The sequence below is a fragment of the Cotesia glomerata genome, linkage group LG9 (assembly GCF_020080835.1).
Source record: "Cotesia glomerata isolate CgM1 linkage group LG9, MPM_Cglom_v2.3, whole genome shotgun sequence".
In the NCBI taxonomy this organism is placed as follows: Eukaryota; Metazoa; Arthropoda; class Insecta; order Hymenoptera; family Braconidae; genus Cotesia; species Cotesia glomerata.
Window position 1 is genome coordinate 15,444,265 of NC_058166.1, and position 25,627 is coordinate 15,469,891.

The 25,627-nt window shown below is 28.5% G+C and overlaps 1 protein-coding gene across 4 annotated transcripts; it reads left to right on the top strand.

Annotated features, from left to right (window-relative positions):
- Window positions 1-1,790: 1,790 nt before the first annotated feature.
- Window positions 1,791-14,953, top strand: LOC123271310 (zinc finger protein 723-like). Of its 4 annotated transcripts, none has more exons than XM_044737597.1 (9): window positions 1,791-2,932; window positions 3,289-3,472; window positions 5,381-5,584; window positions 5,682-6,327; window positions 7,083-7,175; window positions 11,453-11,539; window positions 12,306-12,461; window positions 13,980-14,283; window positions 14,357-14,953. In XM_044737597.1, exons 2-9 carry the CDS (start codon window positions 3,401-3,403, stop codon window positions 14,739-14,741), a joined length of 1,947 nt encoding a protein of 648 aa, XP_044593532.1. In that variant the 5' UTR covers window positions 1,791-2,932; window positions 3,289-3,400; the 3' UTR covers window positions 14,742-14,953. The 4 variants fall into 4 exon arrangements, with proteins under 4 accessions (XP_044593532.1, XP_044593533.1, XP_044593535.1 ...); XM_044737598.1 differs by having other exon boundaries at window positions 3,292-3,472; XM_044737600.1 differs by lacking the exon at window positions 3,289-3,472 and having other exon boundaries at window positions 1,792-2,932.
- Window positions 14,954-25,627: the final 10,674 nt, after the last annotated feature.

Below are 25,627 nucleotides of genomic sequence, written 5' to 3' on the forward strand. Positions count from 1 at the left end.
TAGAAAATTTTGAAAATTATACGTGGAATTTTTAAAAAATAGTTTTTTAATTCTATCATTTAATTAATAAAAAAATTAGGAAAACGGTTGACCCGAAAGGCCATCCCTGTAACTTCCCGCTACCTCCATACCTAAGTGCTCAACAATTCTCTTATTTTTTAAGCTCTTCAAGCTCAAAAATATAATTTTTGTGTAATTTTGAGCTCTCCGAGCTCAAATAAAACGCTGTTCTGTGCTTTTGAGCTCTTCGAGCTCAAAAGGCTAATGCAAGTTTTATAGAACACTATTTTTTGAATTTTCAATCCGCAATAACTCTTCAAGCTCAAAAATATAATTTTTGTGTAATTTTGAGCTCTTCGAGCTCAAATAAAACGCTGTTCTGTGCTTTTGAGCTCTTCGAGCTCAAAAGGCTAATGCAAGTTTTATAGAACACTATTTTTTGAATTTTCAATCCGCAATAACTTTTGAATGAATCAACCGATTTTCTCGCAATTTACGGCATTCAACGCAGCTTTTTGAGTTCTTTGAAAAATCTTCAAGCGTAAACTGGTCAGACTAAAAATTTTATAGAAATTCTGAAAAAAACATTTTTTTCAATTTTTTTCGACAACGATATCTCACGAACAAATAAACCGATTTTGATCGGGCTGGTGGCAATCGACGTGGTTTTTTGAAGTTAAGAGCTGATTAGTTTTTGGAATTGATCGGTTAAGCCGTTTAAAAGATATTAAAAAAAAAGCGGCATGATGGCCGAGCGGACTAAGTCATTATCCCGTTAGTTCGTTCGTGCATCATGTCGTGAGGCGAGGGTTCGAGCCCCGACGGTTGTTCGAATAGTTCCAACACTAACCGTCGGGGGTCGCTCCGTTAGCCGTAGTGTACTGGCATGGGTTTTCTCTGTGGTTTCCCCATCGCCACTATTCCAACACCGATAGAAAGGTGTGAGGAATAGGGTAAATACAGTACAGAAAGCACAAGTCGGTCCACAGCCGCATTGAGAATAAAGTTATGTGCGAAATTATATGTTGATTATAAAAAGTGGAGAACATGTTGTTGATTATAAAAAGAGTGGAGAATATGTTGATAATAAAAGAGTTGAAAGATTGTGTTGATAATATAGAGCGGAGCATATATTGATAATAAAGAGTTGAAAAAGAGATTACATCCGGAGATGCTGAGACAATTAGCCTTGTAAAAACCATAAATCGGTATACAAATAAAACTCATAATAATAATAAGATATTAAAAAAAATCGAATTTTTGGAAATTTTACTTTTGAGATTTCTCAAAATTGATCGACTCAAATTTTGTAAATTAGTATCAGAATTTTAGGGGCAAAGGAACTTTTTAGAACGCCGCTTATTTCGATCGAATCAGATGATCCGTTCAAAAGTTATGAGAGATTTACACACATACAGACACGGTGACATCACCGCGGAAATAGTCAGGAAAGCTTCCTAGGACCTCAAAACGTCAAGATCTGATGAAAACTCGATTTTCGAAAAACGGAGTGAAAACAATCCGATTTTAAAAAATTTTCCCCTTAAAAATTTTCTTAGCGGGAAGTTAAAAATCAAAAAATTTTGAATGTCGGCTAACTTAATTTTTATTTGAATTTTTGGCGCGAATTTTAAGCGTCATATGCGCGCGCAGTTTAAAAAAACAACTAGTTGGCGCTTGGATCTCGTAGATGTCGCCAGTGTATAACTCCTTAGACGAAGCGCTTATCCGCGCCACAAGAGGGTGTAAGAAGAAGAGAACGATCAAACGGATCGACCTTGACGGTTAGAGTGTCTAAAGTGACGGCAAGGCGGTCTCTGTTCCACCTTTCTGCACTCTTCCACCGAGCTCTGATCGCTCTCTCTATTCCGTGTGAGAAAAAAAAGCGAGTCTGCTGCTGGTTGATACGAGTAGGCTTATGTGGTGAGTGCGAGGGAGTGAGTGCGAGGAGAAGAGTTGTAGAGTCAGACAGTCGTATCGGTTTTGTGTATTCTCTATCCCGGGAACAGAAGGTAGCATAGCAAGCGTTGCCGTGAAGGCGTGCTTGGTCTCAGTTTAGCCAAACTACAACGTCCATTGTGTTATCCTTGTTGCGTGTAATGGCCGCCAACGGGTTTGTTGACGCCGCTATTCTTTCCGTTTTACAACTAAGAGTTGTTGCTCGATGATGTCGCGCATCGAGCGCCTCTGAGAACCATCGATTCAGACACTTGATCGGCTAAACGTTGTAATTATTTTTTTTTTCGCGCCCCCCTCGAGTGTGTGACCACGACGCCTGACCTGAACTATCATATATAATACATATATATCCATAATTATATACGAGCAAGTTTTTTTTACTAGCCAGCAAGACAAGTTGTTGAAGAGTGAACCCACAAGAGCCACCAACAATCCTCATCTTCATCATCATCATCATCATCAGCAAGCAGCACAACCTTACACTTGGTCGTCATGAACTTAGCGAGCTGCCAACGCTCTATTCTGACAACTGTGTCGCCCTGACGTGCCCACACATTTAAATCATCATCACCACAAGGCAAATAGGACCAACAATTTAATAAAAAAAAAAAAAAAAAAAAAAAAACCGGAAGGTCCTTGAAAAATTACACTAAGTTTTACAAGATTGACCTTTGCCCATCGCGTCCTTCTTTCTCTGACCTCTTTTTTACCTAAACCCTTTTTGTTAAATCGCGATTGAGCTCCAATTGATGTCCGGTAGTTGTAAATATTTAAATATTAATATATTAAATAATAATAATAATTAAAGTGTTAAATATTGTGAGGGAAAAAATATTTTTGGGAGTATTTATACTGAGATAATTAATTGTTTCGATCAATCTCCCGCGCACTTACCGCCGCTGCGGTTATGGCAACTCACCGATCATCCGGGTGCGTTAAACTGGACACTGAGATTGTATAGTGTTAATTACAAGTGAGTATGTGTAACTGATAATTCATACGGTCATAGTTCATACATTTGGTTTTTTTATTTCAATATTTTTTTTTTTTTTTTTTTTTTTTTTTTTTTTTTTTTTTTTTTTTTCTGATACCGTGGGGTCGCGCATGTTGCAAAGCTGACTTTAATATCCACCTCGCGGCATCCTGGCGGCATGACTTTTGATCCGGGACAAAAAGAGGGGGGAGGGTAGTCTACTGACCACAGAATTTACCACATTTATATATAAAATTAAAATAAAAAATCATTGACTAACATAGAAAGTAACGTGATAATAAAAATATTTAAAATAATTATTTATAAATCGTGTAATTGATAAAATTCCTCTTCAGCAGTAGCAGTTAACAGTATCGTCCAGTATCAAGCGGCATCACACATCAGATTAGATCTTGATTTGTTATAACGGATGTCCATTGATTGCGCAGGGTCATAAGCAGCGCATCAATGGCCCTAGAGTCAAATGGTAACAACGTGGTTTGGTTAAGTACAACAACCCATCCTGATCAAATACAGCAGGTATGCCGCCGCGCGAATATATCAAACCGCAGGGACAATTCTAGTGCTTACCGTGAAATAGTCTTTGTTACGGGGCTTTCTTTGTTTTATTATTATTTTATTTTTAATATAATAATATAATTATTTTGAATTTACATGGAAAGAACGAGATTACACTGGGTATCATCTCAGATTATACTCAGTGATATCTGTGGTGAAAAAAGAATTTTAGATAATACATGGAGAGAACAAGATGACACTGGATATCATCCCAGATTATACTCAGTGAAAAAAATTTCAGATAATAGCTAGTACACGGAAAGAACAAGATGACACTGGATATCATCCCAGATTATATTGAGTGAAAAAAAATTTCAGATAGTAGCTAGTATAATCCAGATAACAATGAGTATAATCCAGATATCACGCAGTATAATCTGGATTTTTTTAGCTACTATCTGAAATTTTTTTTCACCACAGATATCACTATAATCTGGGATAATATCCAGTGTCATCTTGTTCTTTTTGTGTACACTGAGAAAAAAAAGTACTATTGAGAAAATTTTCTTGTCACAAGAATATATATTCTTGATAATTTTCAAGAATATATTTTCTTGTCTCAAGAATTGATCGAATTATTTTTTTTTAATTCAAGTGAATCTATTCGTTTGTTAGTCTATCAAAATTAATGCCAATATTTTATTATCATGATAGATATCCATATTCTTTTGTCAAAAAGCCAAAATTTATTTTAAACGATTCTTGAGCCAAGAAATTTTTTTCTGGACAAAAAATTTTTTTTTTCTCAGTGTATAATCCAGATTACAATGAGTATAATCCAGATATCACTCAGTATAATCTGGATTTTTCTAGCTACTATCTGAAATTTTTTTTTCACCACAGATATCACTGAGTATAATCTGGGATAATATCCAGTGTTATCTTGTTCTTTCCGTGTATTTAAAACAATATTTGACTATCCCAATATCTAAAATACATAATAGACATAATAATGCTAAGTGCACAGACGCTAGAAAAAAAATGATGAATATATCACTGGGTATAATCCAAGATTCTACTGAGTATAATCCAAATTATACAGGATACTATCTCGGATTACATTCAGTGTAATCTTATGAGGTATAATCAGAGATATTAACTGAGTGAAATCGGAGATTACAATGAGTATAATCCAAATATCACTCAGTACAATCTGGATTATACAAGCTACTATCTGAAATTTTTTTCACTCAGTATAATCTGGAATGATATCCAGTGTCATCTTGTTCTTTCCGTGTATATGTATACTAATAAATAGAGAGCCGGTTTTTTTGTCCGTTTATACTGCGAAAACTACTGAACCGATCGGAATAATACTTATACCATAAGATGCAGCGTGTTTCGGAGAAGGTTTTAGTATATGATATGGTGGTGATTATTTATCTGGAACCTATATTTTTTGACATAGAAATAATAAATTTTTATTGTAACTAAATTTATTCTATTCGATTGTCATTTGTTTAAAATAAATTTTTCAATTCTATTGGTAATGTTTATCCACTAGGCAAATTTCTTCACTAATGAGACCTGCAATTTCTTTAACTGAAACTTTCAATGCTCATTAAAAATTTTTTTTTTCATATCAATTATTATTAATTTTTGTAAGAAAGACACGGGAACGTTATAATGATTGCACATTGAAAGTTACAATGAATATTAGCTAGAATAATTACATGGATAAAAGGTGCATGCCAATTCGATAGAATTGGGAATCTGTGCAAGTCCAAACAATCCTCTAATTAAATTTCAAGTCTAGATCTAAAAATGCAATTCTATAAAGCGTCCAGCGGAGCGAGTAACAGAGAGAGTAACAGCTAGTAATTAAATTAATAATCGTCTTTTATAAATTTATTTATTTTTTTTTTTCAGCATATTGTTGTCAAAGACGAAACACTTCAAATTGAAGACGCTAAGGATCAGCATAGATTTCAACGGGATTTGATTAAAATTCCAAATCAATCGAGTCAACAGATTGAGCAACCAGTCAAGTGTTCCATGTTTACTCAAACGGAGCAGACTAATAGTTTTACACAAACAGAACAAAGTAATTCTAGTTATACAGACCAACGTCAGGTTATTATCTTAAATTTTTTATTTATTTTATTTTATCAAAAATCATCAATTAATTAATTGATTAATAATTATTATTGTTTATTTATATAATTTACAGCCTCAATTAGCAACCATGTTTGACCCACAACAAATTCAGCAGCAGCAAGCTGCTCAAAGTCAGCAATCACAGCAGCAACAAACGCAACAGATGTATGTTACTGAAAAAAAAGAAGACAAATCTCAGCAACAAACAACAACAGCTGATTTTCCATTTTATTACAATGTTAACAATCTTAACATTTTGCAAAAAGTACAGACTAATGCCGTGAGCACTATTAGTGCAATAGCCACCGACGATAAAGGCTGTTATCGCTTTGATGTCCAGCCAGTTACTGGTTACGGTTTGCTTAATCAAATGAGTATTGCCGCGGCAACAAATCCTACCAATGCTACTTTTAAGTGTGATTTGTGTGGCCTTATATTTGGTCACATGAGTTTACTTACTCACCACAAGAGAGTTCACAATACCACGCCGAGTAATCTTCAGCAACCTCAACAAGCTGTAGTACCGACTCCTACGACAGTTGCGATTCCTGCCACACCTGAACGCCCGTACACCTGTGATGTATGTGGTGCATGCTTTGCGTTACCTGGTGAATTAAAAAGCCACAAAACGAATATGCATCAAAAACCAAAGGTGCAAGCATGTGAAGAGTGTGGGAGTGAAGATCCTTGTGAACATAATCCTACTAAAGTTAAAAAGAGTAAGTTTTTTTTTTTTTTTTTGTTTTATATTACACAGAAAGAAAAATTTCTTGACTGGAGAACAAAATTCTTGGGTGTAAAATAGAAATCAAAATGAAATTAAGAATGAGAATAACTTAAATGATAAACTGAGTAGAAATTTGGTTTTTATGAAGTATAAATACTGCTGTAATGCATTATTGAAAAAAATGTTCACATTTTATGAAAATTCAATTAGCCGATATCTAAAAATTTTTATAATTTTTTTTTATTAAAAAAAATTATTATGAAAAAATTTTTTTGAATTTACATTTGTAAAAAATTTAAAAAACTGAAATTGCAATTAAAAAAAAATTTTTTTTAGTTCTAATTTAATAATTGGAGCAAAAAAAATCAAAAATAAGAGCAATTTTTTTTTAATGTATATACATTCTATACACAGAAAGAAAAATTTCTTGACTGAAGAATAAAATTCTTGGCTCAAGAAAATTTTCGGGTTCCTGAAGGAAGACCGAAGTTGTGATGGCCGAAGTTAGAATTTTTCTTGAAATTCTATTCTTGGTGGAAGTAATTTTTTGTTAATTCAAATTATCATAAATACTTGATACAATAAATCTTTATATTTGATCAAGATTTTTAATACTTTAGGGAAGCAGCGCCACCTACTTCATTTGAGAAAAAAATTTTCCTGGCTCAAGTGAATCTTTTTTTTCTGTGTATATTTATTGACTCATTTCAATTAATTAATAATTTTGTTTTCAATTTATTTAAATAGCAATCAAACCTGGACATCATCCCGTCAAGCGACGAGGAGTAACCAGTGTTACCAAGTGCCACAAATGCAACGGAACCGGAATTATTTTTATCGGTAAGTTGGTTTTACATATTTATTAAGAGGAACCTTGAATTATAAAAGTAAAAACAAATTAATGATATTTCCTTGTAATAAATCATTTTGATTTATAACGTTTGTATTTAAAAAAAAAAAAATTGGAAAATCCAAAAGTGTATGACTTATAATGCTCATTTAATTATGAAATAATCTATACTAATAAATGGAGAGCCGGTTTTTTTGTCCGGTTATACTGCGAAAACTACTGAACCGATCGGAATAATACTTACACCATAAAATGCAGTGTGTTTCGGAGAAGGTTTTAGTATATTACCCTGATAGCCACCTTAACTCAAATTTGTATTCAATCTAATGCCGAAATTTATAGCCAACTTGATGAAAAAAGTTGCAAACCAAACGTTTTTACTTAAGTTGTCTACAAGTCACACTGCAATTTGACGTCAAGACTTGCAGTACAAGCATTTTATTCAAGTTGTAGTAAAATTGTAGTACAATTTAACCAAAAGTTCGGTGTTAACTTGTATTAAAATTGAGGCTGTAGATTTTAATCAATTTGTTTACAATTGTTGTGCTGTAAAAATTTACGGCAAACTTGATGTCAAGTTAACTGTAACTGCTGAAATCCAACTACTTTTAATCAAAGCGTGGCTATCAGGGGATATGTTGGTGATTACTTATCCGGAAGCTATATTTTTTTGACTTAGAAATAATGAATTTTTATTGTAACTAAATTTATTCTATTCGATTGTCATTTGTTTAAAATAAATTTTTTAATTCTATTGGTTATGTTTATACACTAGGCAGATTTCTTCACTTATGAGACCTGCAATTTCTTCAAGTCTACTTAGTACTAAAAACGTAATTCTATAAAGCGCCCAGCGGAGCGGGTGAATAACAGCTAGTAATAAAATAAAGCGAATGTACAAAAAATTTTTAAGAGGTCGCTCCAAATTTCTTTAAATTTCACAAATCGAATTTTTTAATTTTTTTTTCTCGTTACGGAATAATTTTATAGACTAAAAAAAAAAAACATAAGTTTCTGAAAGTTTCAGTTTAAAATTTAAATTTTTAAAGGTCGCTCATAATTTTTTTGCACGCCTCATAAGCGAATCGTTGAGGTTGTCCTCTACTCTCGACATTTCAAAAAAAGGAGTTTTCTCGAAACTGAAATTGATTTTTTGTTATTTATATCGCACTTATAGGTTAATATGAGTACACTTATATCAAGTTAAATAATTTGTCAGGCACATAAAATATATTTCAATGACAATTATTTTGTTTAACATAGTAAATAATAACATTAAACATAATCTTTTTTGGACGTCCGTGTATGGATGGGTGTATGTGGCAGGGAAATTGGTCGAAAAAATGATCGTACCGGAATAATTTTTTTTTTATTATCTAAAGTAACACACTAAGGACTTTTTCAATTAATATGAACGTTCAATTCATTGTCGTTAAATTATTATTTATAAAAAACTAATATATGACTAGATTTTTTTGTATATCTATCTATACATTTTATTATAGTATTTTTTTTTATCACCTTCAATCATAGCAGAATTTGCAGTTTTTTTATTATTTTGCTTTTTATACTCGGAAAAAAGTAAACTCTAATAAATAACAGTCGATTTATAATAAGTAATGATCAACTGCTATAAATTACCATTTCAAACAGTAAAATCGTGATTTTACTATTCACTTTATAATATTTACCATTTAAACGTTACAATTTACTTTTTACATGGAAGAAAATACTATTTCAAACAGTAATATTCGCTATGTAAATGTCTAAAATGTTTAAGTATAATAATTAAGAATTCAGACTTTGATATTTATCATTTCGTACCTAAAAAATGATCTTATGATATGTAAAAAGTATAAAGTAAAGTTAGTAAATTACAGTATAAAATGTAAAATCGGTCCTGTCGTAATCAAAACTAGAAAAATTACAGTTTGAAATAATATTTTTCTAAATTCAATTTTTTAATTTAATATTCAGAGCTCTTTCAATGTAAATATTACATTCTACAATGTAATTTTTATAAAACCTGTAATAATTACATTAGAAACTATAATTTTTCCAGTTTTCATCACGAAGCACCACGTTGCATTATATACTGTAATTTTTCGAGTTTTCTTTATTCCGTGTAATACAAGCAACGTTAATATTTACAAAGTAAAATGGTAAATTTTAAATGCAACGCTAAAAATCAAACTGTAATTATTGACTTACTTGGACTGGTAAAATGTATATTTTAAACATATAATTTTCACTGTTTCAAATGTTAAATTCTCCCAGAGTGAGACCCCCTTCTCTTTCATCTGAGTTTCCTTTCTCCTCATAATATCGACTATATATTGAAATGGCAATTTTTACTGTTTGAAACTGTAATTTTTTAAGATAAAAGAGTCATTATTTACTATAGTGACAGCTACTAATCACTTATTTTGGATATTAAATTATAAATTGTGGCTTTTATACTTTCTACATTAAGTTCTGTAATATTTATATTTTTGCCACCCCGATGTCTGCTTTACTGTTTGAAACTATAAAAATTAACCGGAATCCGAGTGAATATTACAGTTTACTTTTTTTTCCGTGTATTTTATTTTAATCAATTTTATTGTAAATAAATAATAGTTTAAAAAAACTAAAAACACGCTTTTTATAGAAAACCAAACTAAAAAATAGAAAATAAATTTAAATTAAGAATAGTGTTAAAAATTTCAATAAATATAAATTAATAATAGTGTAAATAAAAAAAATGTATTTTATTTTAAAAAAAGCGTGAGGTGCATGGTGTCAATAGTTATAAATATTTTATTGACAGATATGAGTAGAGTGATTATCATTTTGATAATATCTTAAAAAGCACCCCACGCTTTTTTTAAAATAAAATACATTTTTTTATTTACACTATTATTAATTTATATTTATTGAAATTTTTAACACTATTCTTAATTTAAATTTATTTTCTATTTTTTAGTTTGGTTTTCTATAAAAAGCGTGTTTTAGTTTTTAAACTATTATTTATTTTTTACTTTTTAGTTTGGTTTATTTATAAAAGCGTGATTTTTTAGTTTTTTTAAACTATTATTTGTTGATTATCAAAAATATTCAGGCGCGCAAATTACCCACGGAGAGTTACATACTGACATACTAACATACTGACATACAAGTGAAGCTAATAAAAAATAATTATTTATAAATATTATAAGACGGGGAATCAGAGTTCGATTTCGGAGAGCGAGCCTGAGAAACGGCTACCAGAACCAAGGAAGGCCGCAGGCGCGCAGATTACCCACGGAGAGTTACTGACATACAAGTGAAGCTAAAATATAAAGCGTGTAAAAAATATAGGTTCCGGATAAGTAATCATCACCATATCATATACTAAATCCTTCTCCGAAACACGATGCATCTTATGGTATAAGTATTCTTCCGATCGGTTCAGTAGTTTTCGCAATATAACCGGACAGAAAAATCGGCTCTCCATTTATTAGTATAGATTTTAAAATTATATCTATTTTATGAATACAAAAGAAAAAATTAACTTGAATCAAAAGAAAAATTCTTGAACCAAAAGAATAATTTTGAAGAGTTTTATTGTCTTTAATCAAGAAGAAAAAGTTTTGAATCAAGTGAAATTTACTTAAACCAAGAAATATTTCTTAGTTTAAGAATTTTTTTTCTCAAGAAACTAATGTTTTTCAAAATTATTTACTTCAAGTAAATTTTTTTTTCTGTGAAGAAATATTCGAGCTTTAATTTAAGAACAAAAAATTCTTTGCCTCTATTGAATACTTAAAATTAAATTGTACTAGTTTTCTTTACCCTCATTGCTATCAAAGATAAACTGTTTAGATGTTTGCTTGTCAGAGGTTCAAATAAAGTAGTCACTAGTCAGCATAAAAGTTTGCTTTGAACTAAATACAGGTAAAAAGTGTTTTGCTTCAAGTCTAACAAGTACCAATAAATTTTAGTAGACATACAAGTGAAGCTAATATAAAGCGTGTAAAAAATAAGATTATGAGGCGTGCACTTATGGATTTTCCAAACTTTTTACTTTATTAATCCGATTTATTAGTTCGATCGTAAACCACTCTCTGATGCTTCGCATCATGAGTTGTGCAAAAAAAAAAAAAAAAAATAGTAGACTGATTTAATTTGAATACAAGGGAAGTATCATTACTTTTTTGTTGTTCGATTATAATTCAAATATCCCCATTTCCATCATACTGTCATTTCATTGCTGTCATATAATCGTACATCGGGTGGTGTATGATAGGTAAAGATGAAGAAAAACTAGATTCTGGAATCAGTTCTCTTGCGAAGTGTGGCGTCTGCAAGGCAACTGGTCACATCACTATCGGAAGTAAGTCGGAATAATGAAATCCCAACCAAAGCAAAAATAAAGTCAGAAATTTATTTCTGAATTTTAATGTTCTTGTTGAAGAATATCTTTGGTTTTTCTTCCAGATGGTGACAGTTCTGATTTTATATGATTCAATTTATTTTGTGATTGCCAATCGTGAATTGCAAACTTTTTATCAATAGTTGCATGTCTTTGTAGTTATGTTAATAGTTTATGACTAATAATTAAGTACGTCATAACACTCGTATTAATAATGATAAAAAATTAAATATAATTATTAAAAGGGTAGTAGAACTGTCAACATCTAAACCTAAGGACGATTTTACGGAATGAAATCTCCCCTAAGGGACAGTTTTATAAATTTCCGAATCATCATCATAATCAATAACGCATTTAACAATAATAATAATAATCACTGCCATATATTCATTTTTATTTCATTATATTCATATTTATTATTTTTACAATCTAAAAATCAACTGTTAATAATTGAAATAAAAGAGCTTTAATTATTTTATTTTTTCTTCCAATCGAGATACGGGCCACAAAAAAATACATCATGAGACCTTCGGAGAAAATTTTTTACAATAATATGAATCCTTTTATTTAAATTATCTTTTATTTTTGAAATTCACAATTGTTTGTATATATAAATTTAGTAATTATCACAACTTACGAACGTCTCATGTGTTCACGGTGGTAAAATGTATTTGTAGAACTGGCCCTTCGAGGAAAACTAATACTCCCGTCCCATTTATAATTTCAGGCGGCAAGCAAAATCAGAACCAGCCAGAGAAGCCATTTCATTGTAATGTTTGCGACGGGACATTTTCACGCTACTCGTCACTCTGGTCTCATAAGAGACTTCATTCTGGAGACAAGCCATTCAAATGTGAAGTCTGTGGTTTGGCCTTTGCAAAAGGTAAATATTTTAAATCTATATTGATTATTAATAATAATAATCTATATTATTAAAAGAATAAGCAAAATTTTGTAGCCAGTGTATTAATATGATAAAATGGGTTTTTATGGTTAAATTTGGTATCGTTGAAAAAGTCTTAACTTGGAGTTGTGCTTTTTCATGGTTTCATATCATTCTCAACAATAGATAGATAGATAAAAAATTTATTTGGCTCTGGAACCTAAGCTCCCTCAAAGCCATCAATATTTAAATTACATTGGTTTACATAGGTTACAAGAAGGTTATTCACTATTTAATAGTGAATTTATAAGTATTTAGGCTGCATTCAAAAATTCTCTATCTCTAGATACATAATTAAAAAATTACCTTGTATCTTGGGAACTATTGACATTTTTAAAAATATAAGCTCATTCCGATGTTACACTCATAGAGAGCTTTCATTTGAGTACCCACATCAATTTTTCATATATTTTATATATTTATATATATTATATATATGTATATATGAAAAATATATCAAAAATGCGAGTGGGTACTCAAATGAAAGCTCTTAATGAGTGTAACAACGGGATGAGTTTATATATTTAAAAATGTCAATAATTAAGAAATTACCTTGTATCTTATGAACTATTGACATTTTTGAAGATATAAGCTCATCTTGATGTTACACTCATCAAGACCTTTCATTTGAGTACCCACATCAATTTTTCATATATTTATATATATATATATGTATTTATGAAAAATATATCAAAAATACATGTGGGTATTCAAATGAAAGCTCTTGATGAGTGTAACATCAGGATGAGTTTATATATTTAAAAATGTCAATAATTAAGAAATTACCTTGTATCTTATGAACTATTGACATTTTTGAAGATATAAGCTCATCTTGATGTTACACTCATCAAGACCTTTCATTTGAGTACCCACATCAATTTTTCATATATTTATATATATATGTATTTATGAAAAATATATCAATAATACATGTGGGTACTCAAATGAAAGCTCTAGATGAGTGTAACATCAGGATGAGTTTATATATTTAAAAATGTCAATAATTAAAAAATTACCTTGTATCTTGGGAACTATTGACATTTTTAAAGATATAAGCTCATTCCGATGTTACACTCATAGAGAGCTTTCATTTGAGTACCCACATCAATTTTTCATATATTTTATATATTTATATATATTATATATATGTATATATGAAAAAAATATCAAAAATGCATGTGGGTACTCAAATGAAAGCTCTTGATGAGAGTAATATCGGAGTAAGCTTATATCTTTAAAAATGTCAATAGTTAAGAAAGTACAATGCAATTTAACAAAAGTCATTATTTATTAAAGCAAAATTTTATTGATTTATACTTCACAAGTCACGGCAGTCACATAGTGATTGCAAAGTTACTAATAATATTAATAATAATAATAATAATAATAATAATAATAATAATAAATAGATCATTATGTATGAGCAATATAAACTAAATAATTTAATAAATTTAACAGCTGCGTATTTGAAAAATCACGGACGTGTTCATACTGGTGAAAAGCCTTTCAAGTGTAGCGTATGTGGTATGCAGTTCTCGCAGAGCCCTCACTTGAAGAATCACGAGAGAATTCATTCAGGCGAACGCCCGTATCAGTGTGAAGTGTGTGAAAAAACATTTGCGAGACATTCAACCCTGTGGAATCACCGAAGAATTCATACTGGTGAAAAACCATACCGTTGTAATACATGTGGTTCAGCTTTCAATCAAGCGACGCACTTGAAAAATCACGCCAAGGTTCACACCGGCGAGAAACCTCATAGGTAAATTTTATTAAAACTTTTACATTTATCCAGACAATAATTTTAATATCCCACTATCATTATTTAATTATAGATGTGATATTTGTGAGATTGGATTTTCCGATCGTTTTGCTCTAAAACGTCATCGTGCTATTCATGAAAAGTACGGTCAAACTGCGCGAAACCAGAATGCCAACAATGCAAGTAATACGCAGCAGCCAAACACTAGTAATCAACAGCAACAACAGCAACAGCAACAGCAGCAACAACAACAACAGCAGCAGCAACAACAACAACAGCAACAACAGCAGCAGCAGCAGCAGCAACAGCAACAACAGCAGCCCCAACAAGCTCAACAAGGGCAACAAGTTGTTGTAGTAAATGCCACTACGCCTGTAACTGTTAGTCAAGGCCAAGGACAAACAGTGATGATTGAAGACGTTTATAAATGTCAAGTGGCCTTCCCGGAGCCTAAATGATTTGATACTTGAAGGACTCCTGCCAAAATTTGTGCTGAGCCGAATGAGGTTATTGCATCTTCATTTACTTTTAATACAGTATAAAAAAATATTACAGTGGGAACTCCAATGTTTTGTCATTTTGATTAAATTAATCAAAGGTGTATGTGCAACGCATTTTTATATGAACAGTTGACAAGAGCGATGCCGTTCATCTTGGGATTAAAAAAGAATATTTTAATTAATTAATTAATTAATTGATAAGTCATAAGCCAATCGACATTGTAAGCTTTATAAATAATGATTAATTATTATTATAATTATTAAAAAAGATTGTACGTGATAGAGCGTGGTTACGGTGACTTGGATAGCATGAGCCGGAATTTTTTTTTAATAATACATATTTTTGTCCATCATTATTTATTAATTAGATTTGGTAAATTAATTTTTGAGTAAATATTTTAGAATAAGAGGCTGAAAAATTATTAAAACAAAATTACACGGAAAGAACAAGATGACACTGAATATCATCCCAGATTGTACTGAGTGATATCTGAATTATACTCATTGTAATCTCCGATTTCACCCAGTTAATATCTCTGGTTATACATCGTAAGATTACACTGGATTTAATCCGAGATAGTATCCAGTATAATTTGGATTATACTCAGTAGGATCTTGGATTATACTCAGTGATATCTTCATCATTTTTTTTCTAGCGTCTGTGCACTTAGCATTATTATATCTATTATGTATTTTAGATATTAGGATAGTCAAATATTGTTTTAAATACACGGAAAGAACAAGATAACACTGGATATCATCCCAGATTATACTCAGTGATATCTGTGGTGAAAAAAAATTGCAGATAGTAGCTAGAAAAATCCAGATTATACTGAATGGTATCTGGATTATACTCATTGTAATCTGGATTATACTCTGAGAAAAAAAAAGTTTTTTGTCCAGAAAAAAATTTCTTGGCTCAAGAATCGTTTAAAATAAATTTTGGTTTTTTGACAAAAGAATATCAATATCTATCATGATAATAAAATATTGGTATTAATTTTGATAGACTAACAAACGAATAGGTTCACTTGAATTAAAAAAAAAAATAATTCGATCAATTCTTAAGACAAGAAAATATATTCTTGAAAATTATCAAGAATATATATTTTTGCAACAAGAAAATTTTCTCAATAGTACTTTTTTTTCTCTGTGTACACGGAAAGAACAAGATGACACTGGATATCATCCCAGATTATAGTGATATTTGTGGTGAAAAAAAATTTCACATAGTAGCTAAAAAAATCCAGATTATACTGCGTGATATCTGGATTATACTCATCGTTATCTGGATTATACTAGCTACTATCTGAAATTTTTTTTCACTCAATATAATTTGGGATGATATCCAGTGTCATCTTGTTCTTTCCGTGTACTAGCTAATTTGAAATTTTTTTCACTGAGTATAATCTGGGATGATATCCAGTGTCATCTTGTTTTTTTCGTGTACTATCTGAAATTCTTTTTTCACCACAAATATCACTGAGTATAATCTGAGATGATATCCAGTGTCATCTTGTTCTTTTCGTGTATGTGAGCAAATCGATTACTAATTTAACGACGAATAATTTACAAGGCTCTCACATCCGTCCAGTCATCCGTGATTGTAAACTAATATAACATTTATGTTACTAAAATGAAAAGAAATAAGTAGACAAAAAATTGGATTCAATTTGTGAACATATTTAAAAAAAGCTGCAATAACAATGATACAAGTAATCGGTTGGCATACATCTGTTTTATAATTTTAAGATCAAATACTATATTTAAAAAAAAAAAAAATATCAGTTATATTAAACTACCATAATGATAGTTTTTAATAGATAATAGTTAATTAGAATAATTATACATACATATAACTTTAATTATTAATTTCATTAGTTTATTTTTACGTTAAATTTATTTGTAACTATAATATTTAGATGTTTAATTAACAAAAGATGCTAATAATTATTTGTTTCCGGTGTTTTTGTTTTTTCTAACAAAATCAAGGTATGTCTTCAGAATATTTTTAATAATATATGTCAACAATTCGTGGGAAATAATTGTGCAGCTTTATTTGATATATTTAAATAAATTTTGAGCCTGAATAACTGATGAAAAAAAAATAAATTATAAATTTTTATTATTAATAATTAATTATAATAATAAAAAAAAAAATAGAATGGTTCAATGATTCTACGCTTTTGTACGGATTTTTTAATGATTCGTGATTGTGTGAACAGAGTGTAATGATTATGTGGTTTCATTAAAAATTATAAGAAACACCAGAATGCACTTGTTCTTCACTAATATGACTCTAATAACTTTGCTCGTTTCATTGATAACAATTGATGTACTCGCTTAATCATTTTATTTTAATTATAAAAACAAAAAGATTTATTTTTTTGGGTTTATTTAAGTAACAGTTGATTTGTAAATTTTTATTAAAAGATTAACAAATTAAATCGATCCTTTTACTACGTACGGTAAAAACCTGCTACAGTATTTTGGTGTAGATTAGATAGATATTATTATTATTATTATTATTATTATTATTAATTAATTAATTATTTTTTAGTATTCTCTAGAGTTATCTTTCTTGATTATTATATTCATAAAAATTAATACCATTTTGGTGAGCACCTGAAGCAGCAAAGTGGAGTTTACGAGGCTGAGAAAGGGCGCATTCTTAGTTGTTATTCACAATTATATAAATAATGTAATTTCATTTTAATAATTGAACAAAAAAAATAAACATTTGAAAAAAAATTTATATATTATTATGAAAAGTAATCGGTAGGTTTAAAATATTAATTATCAATGAGTTTTCTTTTATTTACTCCGAAATTAATAATTTAATTAAGGGGGGGAAAAGGTGATTTTCGGGAATTTTTTTGACTGGGAAAATAAAGGAATTTGGGGATCGGATTTTTTTTATTTTATTAAAGGTACATTAAAGATTATTACCCTAAATTTTTGTTAAAAAATATTTAATTATTACAAAGTTAATGACAATCTCGTAGAGCGCTAGAAAAAATTTCCCCTTCCATGGTCGCATCGATAACTCAAAAACGGATCATCTGAAAATAAAAATCCAAATTGCTTTTTAATCAGTAAGGATTTAGTTATCGTTGCGCGACTGATTGAAAATTTTCTCATTATTTTTACTGTTTTTTTTTTTAACTCGGCTAAAAAAATCTTTAAAATTAAAATTTAATATCTAAAATTAATAATAATAATATATGTATGTTTTATATATAATATAAAATATACTAATAATATATATAAAATATAAATATTATGTAATGATGGACGGCGGAGTTTCTTAGATGGTCCACCTTTACAAGCATGGAATATGAGTGTTGTCCGTACATGCTTGTAAATTAAAATAAAATTTCTAATCTAAAAATAAAAATATTTTCAAAATTTTGAAAATTTTAATTTTCAAAAAAATTACGACTGAAAATTTTCTCATTATTTTTACTGTTTTTTTTTTTTTTTTTTTAACTCTGCTAAAAAAATCTTTAAAATTAAAATTTAATATAAAAAAAAAATAATATATAATATACTAATAATATATATAAAATATAAATATTATGTAAAGATGGACAGTGGAGTTTCTTAGATGGTCCACCTTTACAAGCATGCAATGTAAGTGTTATCCATACATTCTTGTAAATTAAAATAAAATTAATTTTAAAAAATTTCTAATCTAAAAATAAAAATATTTTTAAAATTTTAATTTTCAAAAAAATGCCAACTGATTGAAAATTTTCTCATTATTTTTACTGTTTTTTTTTTTCAACCCGACAAAAAAAATCTTTAAAATCAAAATTTTTAAAATTCCGTCTATACAACGATAACTACATCCTTACTGATTAAAAAGCAATTTGGGTTTTTATTTTCAGATGATCCGTTTTTGAGTTATCGTTGCGACCATGGAGAGGGAAATTTTTTCTAGTGCTCTCCGAGATTGTTAATAACTTTGTAATAATTAAATATTTTTCAGTAAAGATTTAGGGTAGTAATCTTTAATGTACCCTTAATAAAATAAAAAAAATCCGATCCCCAAATTCCTTTATTTTCCCTGTCAAAAAAATTCCCAAAAATCACCTTTTTTTTTTCGACCTTCACACTGTTCCTCCTTAATTAAAAAATCTAAGTTACAAATTTTATGTAAATTTCCGTGTGGACATTTACTCAATGTCTTCCTCTATTTCAGCTACCGATTTTTATAAAAACTATCTTAAAAATAAGTTTTTTTTTTCTTAGTATAATTAGAATAATTATTACTGTAATTATAATTAATTAATTACTAATTAATGATTGTTTTTTTTGCAATACTGAATCAAACATCTTTGCATCTATTGATAATAATTATATGATAATTGATAATAATAACGATGTAAATTAATATTTATATATATTATACATATATATTTTTTTTTGTCGTCAATTGTGAATATATGTTGTTTAGAATGAATCAAGTAAAGCAGTACACGTTTAATCGTGCTTTTATCAAGTGATTTGTTTATTATAAATAAAAATAAATTTAAAATTAGAATCAAATGAATGAGGGTGTAAGTTTAATTAAATTGCACGGGGCATATTATTTGTAAAACAAAAAGAAAAATTTCAAAATGTATACATACTCTGTGCAAAATAAATATAATTAAGTATTTACTCGAATTGATGAAAAAAAAAAATTTTTTTTTTTTGTTAGGAATGAATTTTCATAAAAAATTAAAGTGTACAGCATAAAAAATTCCAACATTTTTTTCCTAAACTAAATGATAATATTTTACGTAATCATTACATTAATTTTATTTACATATTTGGCGAATGTAAATGAGTTTATAAAGAACTAAGGTCTTTAAATAATAAATAATAGATACTAATAATAATTTGTGAACGTCTAGTGTTATGTTTAGAATTTTGTATGAAGAAATAAGAAATCATAAATGAAAAATACCAAGTAGTTTTAGATTTATCTACTGTCAATACGTAGAAATTATAAATAAATTAATAAATATGTGTATATTAATGCTTATACACAAAGAAAAAAAAAGAAAATGGATTATTATGGTATATAATTTTTAGATAATAAAATAATTATTCATTTTTAATAACGAATTCGAAATTTTTCCATGATAATTAAGTTAGCCGACATCTAAAAATTTTAACTTTTTTTTTTTATTAAAAAAAAATTTTATTTGTAAAAAAAACTTGAAAAACTATAAGTGCAATTTTTTAAAAATATTTTTTTTTTCTAATTTAATTAATGAAAAATAATAAAAAAATTAAAAACGTCGGCTAACTTTACAGTATATATTTTTCCTTGAAAATTAAGTTAGCCGACATTAGAAGGTTTTTATAATTTTTTTTTATTGAAAAAATTATTATAGAAAAAATTTGCATATGTAAATAACTTGAAAAACTGTAAGTGCAATTTTTAAATAATATTTTTTTTATTCTAATTTAATTAATGAAAAAAATTAAAAACGTCGGCTAACTATATAGTATTAATTTTTCCTTGAAAATTAAGTTAGCCGGCATCTGAAAAATCTTTAGAATTTTTTTTATTAAAAAAAATTATTACAAGAAAAAAAAAGTTTAATTTGTAAAAAAATTTAGAATACTATAAGTGCAATTTTTTACAAATATTTTTTTGTTCTAATTTAATCATTGAAAAAAAAAAAAATTAAAAAAGTCAGCTAACTATATAGTATTCATTTTTCCTTGAAAATTAAGTTAGCCATTTGAAAAATTTTATAATTTTTTTTTTTTATTGAAAAAATTATTACAGAAAAAGATTTTCATGTGTAAAAAACTTGAAAAAGTGTAAGTACAATTTTTTAAAAATATTTTTTTGTTCTAATTTAATAAATGAAAAATAATCAAAAAATTAAAAACGTCGCCTAACTTTATAGTATTAATTTTTCCATGATAGCGAAGTTAGCAGACATTTAACAATTTTTTATATTTTTTTCATTAATTAAATTAGAGCTAAAAAAATATTGTAAAAAATTCCATGTATTGTTTTTTAAATTTTCTATATGTGGGATTTAAAAAAAAATTTTTTTGTTATAAATTTTTTCAATAATAAGAATTTAAAAAATTGTCAGCTGCTGCTAACTTTATTTTCATAATTTTTCCTTGAAAATTAAGTTAGCCGACATCTGAAAATTTTTAGAGTTCTTTTTTTATTAAAGAAATTATTACAGAAAAAATCTTTATGTGTAAAAAACTTGAAAAACTGTAAGTACAATTAAAAAAAAATATTTTTTAGTTCTAATTTAATAAATAAAAAATAATTAAAAAATTAAAAACGTCGGCTAACTTTATAGTATTAATTTTTCCTTGAAAATTGTTAGCCGACATCTGAAAATTTTTATAATATTTTTTTAGTGAAACAATTATTACAGAAAAAATTTTCATGTGTAGAAAACTTGAAAAACTATAAGTGCAATTTTTTAAAAATATTTTTTAGTTCTGATTTAATTAATAAACGTCGGCTATCTTTATAGTATTAATTTTATGACATTTAAGTTAGCAGTCACTTCATCATTTTAAAAATTATTTTTAACAATCAAATTTGTTAAAAAAGAATTGCATTTTCAATTTTTTGAAATTTCTACATGTCAATTTTTTTTCTCATTTTTACCTTAATTTATTTGTTGAAACAATTTAATAAATACCGGCTAAATTAATAATTTTCATATCAATTTTTCCTTGAAAATTAAGTTAGCTGACATTTGAAAATTTTTATAATTTTTTTTATTGAAAAAATTATTCCAGAAAAAATTTTCACATGTAAAAAACTTGAAAAAGTGTAAGTGCAATTTTGAAAAAATATTTTTTTGTTCTTATTTAATTAATTAACCCTTTAGAGTCTGACCTTGAAACCCCACTCTTTGGTCTGGCGGAGCCCAATAGAATTAGAAAAAGCGCGAAACAAATGTGACAGGGCCGTATTATAAGAGAAAAAATTTCACCTGGGTGGGAAGTAAAAAATAATTTTTTTTTCAATTTTTAATTTATTAAATAATAAATATCAAAGGACTTAAATTCAAATTAAGAACAACATTTTGTCTCATTATAAATATAGTTAAGTATTTTAATTATCAGCATAATTATTAGAAAAAATAAATACTAAGAAAAGTTCAAATTTCAATATCAATTCTTATAATGTGAATAATGGCCATATTTTAATAATGTTTTTAATTATATTTTTAGTAATATTTTAACAATATTTTGAATAACATTTTTAGTAATATTTTAAATAATTTAATAGTTAGTTTTTTCCATAAAAACTTTATTTGACTTTATGGTAAGCAGCAAAACTTTATGGTAAGCAGTAATTTATTATCTTGGACAGTGACAGGTCGATTTCTTAATACTCTCACGTTTATTTCATCATCAACCTTTAAAGGTTTTATGTTTTTTATTTTTCTTTTTGGCATACTAGCGACTAATTATGAGCAATCAAATTATTTTTCAATTACATAGCAATGTATGAAATTTAAAAAATTTTTCTAACCTTACTTTCGAAGAGACTATTTCTTTACGTCAACAATACTAACTACGGCACTGTCAATGAACGCAGCGCGAGATTCAAATGAGTGGAAGGGTACTCACAGGCACACTACTACTCTCACATGTCACTCATACATACTCACGGGACTCTACGATTCGCGCTCTCCCCACCAGTCTCACACGTAGACGTTTCAAGATCCTCTGACTCTAAAGGGTTAAGGAAGTATAGGACGTACAGTCCGTTCACTGAGTTTCATCTCACAATGCATATATATAGCTATACTATAGTACGTGACTTAAGAAGAATTAATTTTGTTCGAGACTGTACCTTCAGAAAACTTAACAAGTTTTTACTAGTGATTTAATTAAATTTAGCTTACCGGAATAATCTTTTATGCATTAAATAACTATATTATTATCAAATAATTGATAATTTATTTTAAATTTGAATAAAATAATAAGTTTTTTAATTTTAAATATTTTTTAAAAAGTTTGGCAACGCAATAAATTTTATCGCGGTTGCGCATGCGTTGACTGCTCTATTCGTGTTTTTGATGGGTACGTGTGTATCCTCTAAATTAAAAATAAGTGTGAAGTTAACTTAGTATCGAATTATCGCAAAAATGTGGTCCCCGATTCCTTATTGGTTGAAAAATTATGGCGCGCAATTTAAATTCCTAGTTATGTTTACAAGTAATGCTATTAACCCTTCAGCACTCTCGCAAAACGATTTACTATCATTACTCGCGCGATGAGAAAAACTCTCACGCCTTATGTGGAAGCGCACGCATGCTTATAGTCCCTTTAATTTAAAAAATCTTAAATAAAATAAATTTCTTAAAACAAAAAAAAATTGACTTATTTAAAAATAATATTTAATAATAATACATCCAAACACAAATGCACTCTTACGGGAACCTCCGAACTGTATCGATCAGACCCGATTTTTTAAATTCTGACCCCCCTACTTTATTATTGCGATGAGAAAATATCTCATAGAGTTAATAAAATTTATTTTATTTTTTTATAGTATAGAACAATTAAAATAATAATATTGCAATCTGAAATAATATTAATTTTTTGACAGATAGAAAAAAAATCACATAGTCATTCCATTTGAAATTTGAAAGAAAATTTGAGTTATTGATGAGCGTGAGAGTGCTGAAGGGTTAAAAATATCAAAATATTAAAGAATTAAAATATTGATTATTTAATTATGTTATGTTTTATAATAAATAATAACAATTAAAGTTAATATTATCGTCCATAGTTATCATAAATAAATTTTTTATCTCAAGAATGTGGACAAGATAGGATCATAATAACAAATTACATTATTATTTCTGCGACGTTTCGGTCATTTATTTGACCTTCCTCAGGTATCTGAAAATTTCACATGTTAATAACCAACAAAATAACATAATAATTGATATAATTACAATATTTACCATAATACAATCACTATCTTACATTGCACAGTTGCCTTAGTCATATAAATCTTTACAGAATTAATAAAACTGGTAAATTTATTAATTAATTACAAACTCCAGAAATAAAGTCAACATTTACCAGTTTTATTAATTCTGTAAAGATTTATATGACTAAGGCAACTGTGCAATGTAAGATAGTGATTGTTAGAATTCGTATTATGGTAAATATTGTATTTGTAACAATTGTTATGTTATGTTGTTGGTTATTAACATGTGAAATTTTCAAATGCCTGAGGAAGGTCAAATAAATGACCGAAACGTCGCAGAATTAATAATGTAATTTTTTATTATGATCCTATCTTGTCCACATTCCTGAGATAAAAAATTTATTAATAATAACAATTTTATAATATTTTTCTTAACCTATTTGATATTTCTTTTAACCTATTTCATTGAAGCTTTAAATTTCCCGCGCGACCCACCATGTACGGCGTTGCCGTCAACATAACCCACATTTGCTATGGCTGACTATTTTTTTAAAATTTAGATTTTTTCAAACTCAATTATTTTTATAACTAAGTACCCTCAACTTAATTTTATTTTTTCAATAATTTTTGAAAATTTTTAACTTCCCGCTACGAAAATCGAAGATTTTCAAAAATCGGGAAGTTATTGTTTTCACCCCGTTTTGCAAAAACCGAGTTTTTATCAGATCTCGACGTTTGAAGGTCACAGGAAGCTTCCCTGATTATCCCCGCGAGGTCGTCACGGCGTCTGTGTGTGTGTGTGTGTGTGTGTGTGTGTGTGTGTGTGTGTGTGTGTGTGTGTGTGAAAGTATGTGAACCGCTTATAACTTTTGAACGGCTTGACCGATTTCATCGCGGTTGGTGCCATTCAAAAGGGCTTGACCAAACTTAGATTTTGAAAACTATTTGGACCGATTCAGATCAATAGATTTTGAGAAATCTTCAAAAAACTGAAAAAAAAATTTTTTTAAATGTGGTTTTTTTGGAATAACTTTTAAACGGCTTGATGGTTCAATTCCAAAAACTAATCAGCTCTTAACCTCAAAAAACCACGTCGATCGCCACCAGTCCGGTCAAAATCGGTTGATTCGTTCGAGAGATATCGTGAACGAAGGAAAACCGAAAAAAGTGTTTTTTCGGAATAACTCCGAAATTTCTAGCGCGATCAATTCAAAATTTAAGATTCTTTGTGAGGCTTGAAAAACTGCGTCGAATGCTTCCAACCGCGTGAAAATCGGTTTATTCATTCAAAAGTTATTGCGGTTTAAAAATTCAAAAAATAGTGTCACCAAATCCCTATCAGACTTTTGAGCTCGAAGAGCTCAAAAGCATAGGAAAACAATCTATTTGAGCTTGGAGAGCTCAAAATAACCCATAAATTGTATTTTTGAGCTCGAAGAGCTCAAAAACGCCATTGGTGCAATTTTAAGCGCCTAAGTATGGAATTAGCGGGAAGTTGCAGGGATGGCCTTCAGGGTCAACCGTTTTCCTAATTTTTTTTTTCTTACAATGAGTTTTTCGAAGCTTTCTCATTATTTTTTCATCATGAAATTTATTAAAACAAGAGTAGGTGTGAGATTTGGTATGTCATTACAATGTTAAATGACCTGTTTTGAATCTTGTTTTATAAATAAACTATCAACCCTAGGTCTCTGAAATTTTAACACAACACGTATTAAATATATTTCTATCGATCCTAAAAATTTTAAATTCATCTCATTATTACGACTTAACTCCCATACCTCCTTAATGTAAAAAATCAAAAAATTAAAAACCGGCTAACTTTAGTATTGTAATTTTTCCCGCTTTATTTTAAATAACCGCGCCATCTGACAGCGCTTAGTTAAACTTACCGTCTTTAGTAGAAATT